Consider the following 11633-nt stretch of genomic DNA (forward strand, 5'->3'; position numbering starts at 1 on the left):
TTGCAGGAAGACGCCGGCAGAAACGAGGGAGAGTTTGTTGTGTTGGAGTAACGTTAGGAAATAAAGTCTGGCTGGCAGCTCCTCTATGTAAGAGAAGTGTGTTTGGAGTTATCAGAGAACTTTAGAGATTCTACTCGGCCCTGTTCAGACCTGGTCCGGCTACTCATCAGAAAGGACAAACCAAGTTTAAAAGCAGGATTTGTAACATTTTACCCCGAAAACCGGACAGTTAAAGGGAAAATAAAACCAGGTAACCGGGCTTTTCAGCTTCAAACCTGATCGTCTTTATCCTAAAATATTTATTTCTCTGCTTCACCATGAATCCAGATCGTTTGTGCCACAATCTTGGTAAAAGCAGACAGAACAGCGGAGACAAAAAACTCCTCTCGCTCGTTTCCACCGGCGGCGTCCTGCAACAACTCGCCTCTCACGAGATTTCAGAGCGAGACTTCATGTCCCGTTAAAAACAAAGGGGCGTCCCCATGATGTTGTCAGACACCTGGTGTAACGTCTGAGCCTGTCAGAAGCAACAAGCAGCTCTTTCTGTGGACGCCATTTTGACAAAGGAAGACTCCAGGTCAGCTGCCGGCTGAAGCATCTACGAGTCATTTCAACACCAACAAATGTGGAAAAGTGTTTACAAATACAGAAACTATCCTTTAACCTCACAGATTTTTAACCTGAAATGGAGCGAGACGTTAATCCAGGGATGCAACTAACGATTTTCATTATCGGCTAATCTGGCGATTATTCTCACGATTAATGGATTTTTGTTGTTTAGTCCATCAAATGTCAGGTTTTTTTTTTTTAAATACACTCAAAGTGACGTCTTCAAAATCGCTTCTTTTGTCCAGCCAACTGTCCAAAACCCAAAGTTTAACAGAATAACAGCAATTCTTCACATTTATAATTAAACCAGTAAACGTTTCAGTTTTGCTTAAAAACAAACTGAAACGATTAATCGATTATCAAAATAGTTTAGTTTCTTTCGATCGACTAATCGTTGCAGCTTCAGTAACATTTAGCTCGTTGACCCGAGCAGCTTCTGAAGTGGGAGGTTTAATTTAATGGAGCTGAAAGTTAAAATAAGAACACAGAAATGAAAAAGCAGCAGGCAGAGAAGGTTTGTTTCCTTTTTATTCCCCAATAAATGTCTTTACAAATGTTCTCAGACGATGACAGCATGCCTCATCTCGAAGGCCGAACCGAAGGCTACACAAAGGACACTTGTGTCAACAACAGAGTCCATGTTTACAGAAAATAAAAACACTTCCCTTCCACACACCGTTTCCAGAAGCTCTTCAGGGGAAACGGTCACACGACGTTCGGTCAGCGAGTTCAAATCCTGCCGACACAATAAATAGTTCCCAGAGCAAAAAAAACACTCGGCAGACGCACTAAATCCTCGCCACGTTCATCATTTAAAACGTTAACTGTTACTGCGAGTACTTAATTTGTAAAACCAAATCCTGGACCTTTATTTGGAGCCCCACCCCAAAATAACTCTGTGGTAAAGATCGCACTATAACACTTTCAGTCACTCGCCACCAAATTAAAACAGTAAAATGAAACACAGACTGATTAAATACATCGATCTGCTTCTGATAAAAACAGCAGCGTCCAGCCAGGAGGAATGTAGCCGATCCGGAGAGCGATGGCGCCGGCGGCGACCTGCTTCTGACGTTTGTGATTAAAAATAAACGCAAATATTTCACAGTATGACGACCAATTTATTGTGGGAGACTGAGGGGGGACGTGGATCACCAGGACTTAAAGTACAAATGTGTGTGAGTGTGTGTGAGTATGTGTGTGGATAAAACCGGCGTGATGAGGTCGACGGGGTCTGGAGGGTCCGAGGAAGACCGGGTGAGGTCTGCTAAAAGCTCAGGGGGGGCGGGGGGGTTCAGCCTTTCTTCTCCTCCAGGGTCTTGTGGAGCTCGTCGGCGTCCTCGGCGGTCTTGACCCGGATGAGGAGGGGGACGGGGCTGCTGGCGTTCTTGTCGTCGACGGGCGGGTTGGGGACGCACACCACCATCACGTTGTTCTTCCCGACCCGGGAGCACGGCATGGAGGCCTGCACGATGATGTTCAGCAGGATGTTTCCTGGAGAGGAGCAAAGGTCACATTTCATTATCGAAAACGTCTTTCAGCGTTTCAGAGCTTCACGTGTCCGTTTATAGAAAGAAACGTCGCTCGGCTTAAAGCTGCACCCAACGACTACTTTCATCAATTCATCTGATTGTTTTCTTGATTCATTCAGTCACAAATAACACACGCTCCACAGCAGCAATCTGATTGGCCAGATGATTTCAATTCTCACGTTAACGTTACTCACTGTTATTATGACAGCATGAGAAACAAAACTATGTTTTATTTTACCGTGAAGACAATTATTCATTAAAGAAGTTTTTCGGTTCACAAACGTCGTTATTGGATTGAGTTGAAAGCCTAGTTCACACGACACGTTGTGTGTGAACTACACGACGACGCATCAAAACGGCTCCCGGACGCATTTCTGACACATCGCCGACGTCTGCCAGATATCTAGCACGCCGAATGCCTGGAGGAGTCGGCCGACTCGACATCCAGCCATCCCTTCTTACTCTCTGCAGCTCAGACTGCTGCTACCTGCACGTGTCCAGATTCTGTGTCTTTATAATAACAAACAGCTGTTTCATGTGCAGGTTCGCGACATTTCGTTTCACATTTCACGTGTGTTTTCTTGACTAAACGTGGTTTGGGTGACTCAGCCGCTGTCAGCTGGTGTAGTGCGCGACCTCCTGTCACCGATCAGTCACGTAGTGTGAACGCCACAACCACTTCAAGACTCCCATCACAAGACGGCGAGTCGTGTAGTGTGAACGGTCGTCTGCACGAGGCTTACGTCTCTTGCCGTTACGAAAAACTTTGATCACAGAAACTTTGATCAGTCGCACGCCTCTGGAGCAACGAGGGGTTAAGTGTCTTGCTCACATTGGTGGATGTTGCAGTGGGAATCAAACCTGCGTCTCCCACACCAGAGACATGTCTTCTCCACTGCGCCACCGCTGTCTGTTTCGTGCTCTCAGCTCTCCTGTGCTGTTAGTACCTGATGTACTGTGTAAATGTTCTTGTTGAATGAAAAACACTGCAGTATGAACCAGAGCTGAAAGTAACGATCATTTCTGATCCAGAAAATGGTGAAAAATGTGGATCAGTATTTCCTAAAGTTCAAGGTGGCGTCTTGTTTTGTCCACAACCCAAATATATTCAGTTTACTGTCAGAGGAGGAAAGAAACCAGGAAATATTCACATTTAAGAAGCTGGAATCAGGACTCAAAGCGATAAATCGATTATCAAAATGACGATTAGTTTTATTTGAAAACTAAATCGCTGCAGCTCTAATATGAACGCGTCAAAACACCTTTAAAGTTTGGATTGTAAACTGACTCTAAAGACGGTTCAACACTGCTGCTTTACTAAAGACTCAACATGTGGAGACATCTGAAGCCGACTCGACCTGCCAATGATTTAATAACTCTGAACTTGTCCAGCCTAAACACCCTCCTCCTCCTCCTCCTCCTCCTGGTACGTCATGTCCGGTTCTTTGTCACGTTAAACAAACAAACAACAAAAAAACGGCACTTCCTGTTTCGACTGGCAACTTCCCTGAAGCTCAGCTAAAACGTTTTAACGTGCCATGTAACCAGGCTCTGAGGAGAACCGTCAGCTTGCGTGATTTAGATCTCCGGCCGGCAGAAACATGGTTCATCTTTCTACTTTGCTTCGCGAACATGTTTTCTTTCAGACTACTTCTTGTTAAGGATCTTTAACGGCCCTTTTTCCACCTCAGCAGCTCTGACAAACTTTCCAGTTTCATTCCTGATTATCTGCTGAGCGGTTTGTTCGTGTATCAGTCGCAGCCTGAACTAGAGAACATTTGATTCCAAAAAAAATAATTTAATACCCGACAGTATTTTCATTTATGAAATAACAGACATCCAAAATCCCCTCTGTCTAATAAGTCACCAAAATAAAAATTATTTTGAACCTGACTTAATCCAGATTTCAATTCTTGGAAAATATGCAAATTTCATTAGAGACGGCCTCATTTGCATACTTAAACATTTGAGAAAACCTACAATACAAAAAAATATTGTCTTAATGTGAGTCATTAACTATGAAAGGCAGCGTCTCGCCTTAGAGGCCTGAGAGACAGGAAGCAGCTGTTCCTCTGTTTGACCAGCGGGTGGCGCCGTTTGATCACAGCTCAGCTGACAGAAAATAGAAAACCAGGACTGCTCCCTCTTCAGTCTGTGCCTGGAGTTATTTATGTGTGTTTAAATCACTGAACGCCTTCAGGTCGTCCACACTACAAAGAACACTTTTCCTTTCTTGTTTGTTCTTGTTTGCTGAGTAACGTTTGGGTTTTGGAAATCTTTAGACGTCTCCTCAGGCTCTGGGAAAGGGTGACGGCGTTTTTCAACATTTTTAAAGAACAAGGACAAATAATCAGTAAGCAGATAATGAGCGTGTATCTTCATCAAGTCAGAGCTCTAGCTGCAGCTCGAGCGTGGAGGCGAACACTTTCTTTGCAACATGTCGCCGTCTGAGTTTTGGATGTTTTACCCAGGTTGGTGTCGGCGCGAATGACCATCTGAGTTTTTCCCTCCTCGATCTCCTTGAGGTGCAGAGTTCCCACGCCTTTCTCTTTGAACTCTGAGTCCTTCTTGTAGAACAGTTTACACCTGACAGAAACAACAACAACACACTTAAAGTTAAAAAACAAATCAAAGTTAGTGTTCTGTGAAAATATACAAGTAAAGATCAATAATCCAGCGTCGGCACAGAGAGGGGTTTGGATTTCAGTCCGACGGCTAAAAACACCCGTTATTTTAAAGGAATCTGGTGAAACAAAGATTTTGAGACAGACATCCTTTTCCTTCTAGATTATTGTGCTGTTAAATGTTCCTCACCTGGTTTGAGCGATATAAATACACTCAGTGAAGCTCTGAGGATTTAAATTAAACAAAGACTCCGGAGAGCAGAAACCACATTATTATTCATTCATTCAATGTCTTTGATTATTTTATTGCCCCCTAAAGGGTCCCGACATCATCCTGAGGGGTCAAACACTTTTTGTTTCTGACGTCTTTAGGGTTGGATATCATTTCAATTTTATCGATTCTGATTCTACTTATTGGATGTCGTTCTGGTTCCTTCACCACAGATCTTCTTCCTCTTCTTCCTCCTCGTCCCCTTATGTCTCCAAAGCAAAAGGAGTCTCTGTCCTAGAGCGGCGTCTCTGGGACTCGTCTCATCTGGAGCCATCGTTGGTTTCCCTTCAGTATAAAAGGTGAGCTCACCTGTGTTTTGGACCTGAGGCGTTGCTGCTGTTATCGTTAACGTTGAACGCGGTGAAGCGATTCACGCCGCGTTGAAGGAAACGCTTCGTCATGTCGGAGCCGCTTCCTCCCTCGCACCAAACCTCCTTACTGCAGCTGCTGCGGGTTTTTAGTGAAGCTAAGAAACTTTGGAGCGTTTGCTGCGGGCCGCCACGGTCCGGGACCGGAACCACAAGGACTCTCTTCTTCATGGACGTAACAAATGAGGTGACGTTCGGTCGGCGTAGCAGCTGCTGGCAGATCAGAGACACTTGATGGGCTGTAAAACGCTGACTGCAGGAAGTCAGGAGCTGAAATATGCAGGAAGTCAGGAACCGAGGAGCAGGATCCAAACGCACGGGTGTTTTTGAATCCACGGGTCTTGTAAATTTGGTACCCTGCTGCTGCTTCTTCTTGTGAAATAATTAGACCATTTTAAGCCTCTAAAATGATTCAAATACTTTGAGAAGAGAAAATCACTCTGGTTGAAAGAGAAATGATGAAGAACAAACTTCATTTCAGCTAAAACCAACAAACGTTTTTAAATCATTCAGACGACCCAGTCAGACGTACTTCTTCGAGTAGAAGGCGTCGTCCTCTTTCACCTCTTTGACCTCGGGTTTGGGCGGCTCCTCCGACTCTTCGTCTTTGTTCTCGTCTATAAAGAGAAAAACAACATCTTAATTAAAAGCTTCACATTATTCAACAAGAATTATCATAAAAAATCTAAATGCTTTAACTTGGGAGTTCAGCTGAGACGGTTTGTCGACCTGCAGAAACTCGTCTGCTGTCTTTTGTCTGCTATAATAGTAATATAGTGTTAACAGTAGTAATTACATCTTTACTCTCCTTAATACAGATGATTAACTCCACGTCTGCTAATTACAAGCACTTAATGATTTAGTTACCTGACGAAGGTGACTTAATTACTCGATTTAAACTCAATAATTAGCAGTTTAACCAAATAAAGAGAGACACACGAGCCTTTTCAGATCGTTTCCTGCTTCCCTTTGTTTCATACGACAGCAAACTGAACATCAGCTCAGAGCTGTTGCTCGCTCGTCCAGGACAGATTAGATCTGATATATAAAACAGAGTTTAAATGTGACATCTTATATTTAACTAAAATCCCCACAGAGCTTCAGCTTTAAAGGATTTCTATGAGGAGCAAAAGGATTTGACAGCAGACTCATCTCAAAGGGACAGAGGATGAAAAGTACTTCTTGTTTAACCAAAGTCCATTTATAAAACATGAGGTTTTAGCTGGAGATGAACAATTACTGAATTAAATCGATAGAACCTGGCTGAGCGATAATAAAATGATCATTTAAGGGAGTGTTTTCTGGTTTTTGGATGGTGAACTGACTGTCTTGAAGAATCAGACTGGTTGGTGTTTGGTTGTGTCGAGAATTTTAAACTTTTTCTGATATTTTACAGACCAAAAGATTAACTAAATAAATGAGAAACTGATGGGCAGATTAATCGACAGTGAAAATAATCGTTATTTGAAGCTCCGTTTGTGACGGCGTCCTCATCTCCCGCCGTGTCCCACTCAGCTAATTACTAACATTCAGCAATTTATAACAAGACAAACGAGTCAGTACTCATTTATTCACCAACAAGCTTCATTTTAAACCGCAGCTGAAGTGTTAAGTCTTATGTAATTAAATTTAAACCACATGCAGAGGAAGCAGATAAACCTTAAATGATCTTATATCCAACAGTGATTAGAAGTAGAGCTGACAGGTAGGTCTGTTTTTCACATTTCCTGTTCGTCCCAGTAAACTGAATAATCTTTGAGTTTTGGACAGATGAAGACGTCACTTTGGACTCGGGGAACTTTTTAAACTTCTGACATTTAATGGACTAATCAATTAGCTCACAACCTTAAAATCGCTTCCAAAACTCAGATATATAATTTAGCAGTAAATCCTCGAATGTGAGAAGCTGGAACCAGAGAATATTTGGCATTTTTGACCGATAACCACAAATCAATGAATCAGCCAAGCATTTAGCAGAGTAACTGTTAGCAGCAGCCCTGATTAGTTCGTTAAGCTTCCTCTAATGAAGCAGTGAAGAATAAATGACAGATTTAAGCTTCCTCTTCTCATTTATCTCTTCCTGACGGGGTACCTGCGGGCTTAGCGTCCTCGTTCTTCCCGCTGAAGGACAGCGGCGCAGCAGATCCAGGAGCTCCGAACAGGGAGGTATGGGTGGAGGAGGCGCCGGAGGAGGAGAAGGAGAAGCTGGGGGGAGTAGTTTTAGACCCCAAGGAGCCGAGAACCGAGCTGTCCACCTTCTGACCGAAGTTAAACGAGACGCCGGCGCTGGCCGGAGCGTCGGCGGCGCTTTTGTCCCGGTCTTCTGTCACATTTTTGCAGAAGGAGAACAAAGCGGCGGCCGGAGCCGGAGCCGCCGGGCTGCTTCTGCTGGAGGAGGAAGATGAGACGGGAGGAGGAGGAGGAGGGGTGGCCGCGGACGGCAGCATCCCTCCCTGCTTCTTCTCCTCGGAGCCCCCGTCAACAGACCCGGCGCCATACTGCCGCTCGATGCTGGCCAGGTGCCGCTCGTAATCCCTGAAGATGGGGTTGAGATCGCACAGAGGGTTGCCGTTCACGTGCTTGGTGATCCAGTCCCGCACGGAGCAGTTCAGAGCGGTGAGCTGCCGGCTGTACTCCTTGTTGCCGACACTGCCGCCGCTGCTGCAGGAGCTCGGGCTTTGAGTCGGGCTCGGGGCGGAGCCATTGGTCTGCTTGGCGCTGATGTCAGCGGCGGAGGCGGGGCCGTTGAATGTCAGACCTGAGATGAAGAGGGGAGGAATGTTAGTGTGACAGGAGCCGAGGCTGAGAGGAAGAGAAACGAGGAGTCTGCCTCCCTCCCCCCGTCCTGCCCTGCAGCGACGACATCAAATGAATGAGCAGCCAAACACCCCCCCCCTCCCGCCGCCGATTCAGCTCCATTACTCCCCAGCACCAAACCAAGAAGCTGCAACAATGGAGAACGTTTTCAACTATTTCACGTCCACAGAGCAGTGAAGCCAGCCAGCAGAGAGCGCGACCCTTTATACAAGCCGGGAGGATTTTAACAGGATCTGAAACCAGGTCACAGTGCAAAGGGAGAGCTGCTCTGCTGCAGCGCGCTGAAAACAGCTAGTGCAGATTTTAATAACCGATGGCAGCCAGTGGAACAATACACCAGAAAATGACAGTATTGTTCTGATAAGCTGTTCCCAGAGATAACGTTAGAGAAGGTTGAGGTAACCATTAATAAGCAGAGACGGGACCTGAGATTATATTTGTTACAACAACATCTATTCTTTATTCCAGGGATGGTGAAGGAAAGATTAGTATTGACTTTCAAATCAATGTCCATCACAACAAACAGATATTAGTCACCGTTCTCAGCACATCGTGTGAAAGTAAGCAACAAAAAACACATTTTACATTATTGGTAATTATGACTCAACAATTTGATCAATGTTCATATATTGTATTAATTTATTATTTGAATCACGAAATTTGCACTTAATTTTTCTATTTAAATATTATTTTGTGAGGAAAAGGGACTGAAAAAGATTTACTGATCATATTTGTTGACAAAGAATTTATCATAATAGTTTTAAATGTTCTACATTATATTTGTCAGTGATCAACGGTTCGGCATCAAGTGTTAAAAAGAGAAGTTTAACAACAAAATTAACCATCTGGTTTCTTCAATTTTCACTCAGGAGTAAAAATCTGATTTTAATCTTAAAATAAATAATAAATAATGACTTGACATTTATCGATATCAAATGATATTTAATGTTTTTATCGTGATAACATTTTTGACCGTATCACACGGCCATAATTTTTAATTCCTAGAAGGCTTTATTGTGAAATATCTGCAGCTTTGTCTGCTGAGCTTCATGAACGGCACAAAAAGCTGAGTCAGTGAGATAAACATTGATTTGTTGTTCTCATGAGTTAGTGCTCAAACGGTACAGGCAGCTTTTAGTTATGTTATTATTGGATAAGCAGCCGTCTGAGTCCAGCTTTACACAACACCAACATGAACACAGACTTTATTTAACCCCTACCAGAGTTCCCTGAATCAGCTGTTCATGTCACCTTGCTAGCTCCACCCTCTCGTCCAAATATGGTCACGTCTTGTTCCAAAAAACCAACATGGCGACAGCCAAAACGCCAAACTTGAGGCTTCAAAATGCCAGTCCACAAACCATCAGGTGACGACACGGCGGCTCCACAAACTGAAAAGTCAAAAGTGCGTGTGAACCAAGTCGCGATCGGTCGGCTTGGTAGCATCGCATTTCCTGCAAGCCCACAGGAAGGTGCTCCGAGCGGATGTAACGGTGGATCCCTCGAGCGTCGCGACACCAGAGACACGACAGTTTCGCTATCAGAGTTTCCTCCTTCGTTCGAGAACATTTGGAAAGTCTAGAAGAGCCACACAGTTTATTATTTTAACCATGTTCAAGTTAGCGGGGGGCTAAAAGGACGTCACGATCAACACCAGTTCGACTCCAGGTAAAAAACAAAACAATAAATCTCGTGTTCTTCCACCACCCCTGTAACAGAAACAAGAGAACTACTAAACAGCTGGAGGAGGTCAGGACAGATGATGGTTAATGTCAATTTATCAAGGAAATTACAACCTTACACTGAGATGTTTATATCTAACTTTTCTCCCCACAGTAACAGACGTCGGTCCTTGGAGCTGCAAACTGTCTCGTCACTTCGGTGATTTTCAGGTGATGAGACTGTGACACGTCGCATTAGGCCCCACCCACAATTAAAACAAATCCGATCTCCGTCCACAGCAGAGATTCAGAGTTGATTCGTCTACATTAAAACAACTGAAAAAGCACGGATCTGTCGAAAGAAAAAGTCCTGCAGACCAAGAATCAGAAACAGATTTTTTTGGCATGGACCAATAACGAGCTGGGACTGTTGCTGAATGTAACAGGGAGTTAAAAGCGGCGTGGTGGCGGAAAACAGATGGGAGTCGACGCAAAGTAAACGGCGACGTGCACAGTACAAGTGTAGGAGATAGGCCTACGTTTATTTGCATGAGGACCAATCAGAGAGCCAAACATTAGCGCCTGCATCATCGTTGTAAAGTCTCCGTTTTTGCCCGTCCGCACTAAAACGCCCTCCAGAGTTTCGAAGATGCGAAATGGGGTCGACAGCGTTCCAAACTTCTCCGTTTTGGGTATTTGTTTCGTCATTTTAGTTTTTAGTCTGGACGGGAGGAGCAAACGTAGCAAAAGGTCTCCGTTTTAAAAGGAAGCGAAGCCGTTACAGTTCAGCGTCACGGAGCAGCTGTTGTTCATCGTTTGTCTAAAATACTCCCGAACTTTAGGACAGTCGAAGGCGCGGCTTGTAGCTGGAGCTTGTCCGGGGGAATCCCACAAACACCGGATGCAACGACGCTTCGACGCACGTAACGCAAGTCGACTTATTTACATAATCTACTACGTCGACGAATCGCCCCGGCGCGTGTCCTGAATCAGCCTCCAAAGATCCAGAACTGGGAGAAATCCAGGCTTTGACCAAAGCTGTTGAAGGAAACTTCACCTGGTTTACAAATTTATATTCGACGAGTCGAGACGGAGCTGCAGCTTCACACGTCCACGGTTGAATCTACGGTACCGACCGGTTTTCAGGATTTTGGTCTCGTTTCCTGACATCCCTACTCGAGTTAACTCTCCATGACAAAGCAAACAGTCGCTCTCCTCTGCAAAGCGGAAACGAAACCTTCGCCACAGACGGCGCCGGAACGTTCCTCACTGTCATCACGTATAATGCATCTTCTCTCTCTCTCTGTGTCACACTTCAGCAGCGGTGGACTGGATGTTTGCGGGTCACGGCCACAGTAGCTCCAGCTGAACGGACGCACACACCTGATGTGGAGCCAATAGAGGCGCCAAACAACATCAACTCCAATAATCGGTCACTTCACATGGAAGGACAGCTGTTCTCTGCTCACCGGGTGCAGCAGTGGATGAGAAACCTCGAACGATGGCGTGATGCCGTTTCCGTTGGTCAGAGCTGAGGCCTTTAAAGCCGCACCGTTCCCAAAACCAGAAAACGCCGTCGTGGCTCCGCGCGCTGCTGATGTGGCCAAAGAAAAGCCTTTAAAACTTTTAAAGGTGCCGCCACTTCCGGCTGAAACAAAAACACAATTAGAAATGAACAAACAGGATAAGAGGATTCTGTATGGCGTCAAGTATTTAAATAAAAATGCAATAAAGTGTATTAACTAAAACGT

At 44.7% G+C, this 11633-nt stretch overlaps 1 protein-coding gene across 1 annotated transcript in view; it reads right to left on the reverse strand.

Annotated features, from left to right (window-relative positions):
- Positions 1-1117: 1117 nt before the first annotated feature.
- The window catches only part of nup50 (nucleoporin 50), a 19657-nt gene continuing 9141 nt past the window's right edge, over positions 1118-11633 (reverse strand). Inside the window, 5 exon segments of the mRNA XM_038708577.1 lie at positions 1118-2103; positions 4609-4727; positions 5937-6021; positions 7497-8162; positions 11352-11476. Coding sequence (XP_038564505.1) covers positions 1904-2103; positions 4609-4727; positions 5937-6021; positions 7497-8162; positions 11352-11476 — 1195 coding nt within the window. The 3' untranslated portion in view covers positions 1118-1903.

This window comes from Micropterus salmoides, unplaced genomic scaffold (genome assembly GCF_014851395.1).
Source record: "Micropterus salmoides isolate LMB-PRFRI ecotype aquatic unplaced genomic scaffold, ASM1485139v1 Ms_hic_scaffold_9, whole genome shotgun sequence".
NCBI lineage: Eukaryota > Metazoa > Chordata > Actinopteri > Centrarchiformes > Centrarchidae > Micropterus > Micropterus salmoides.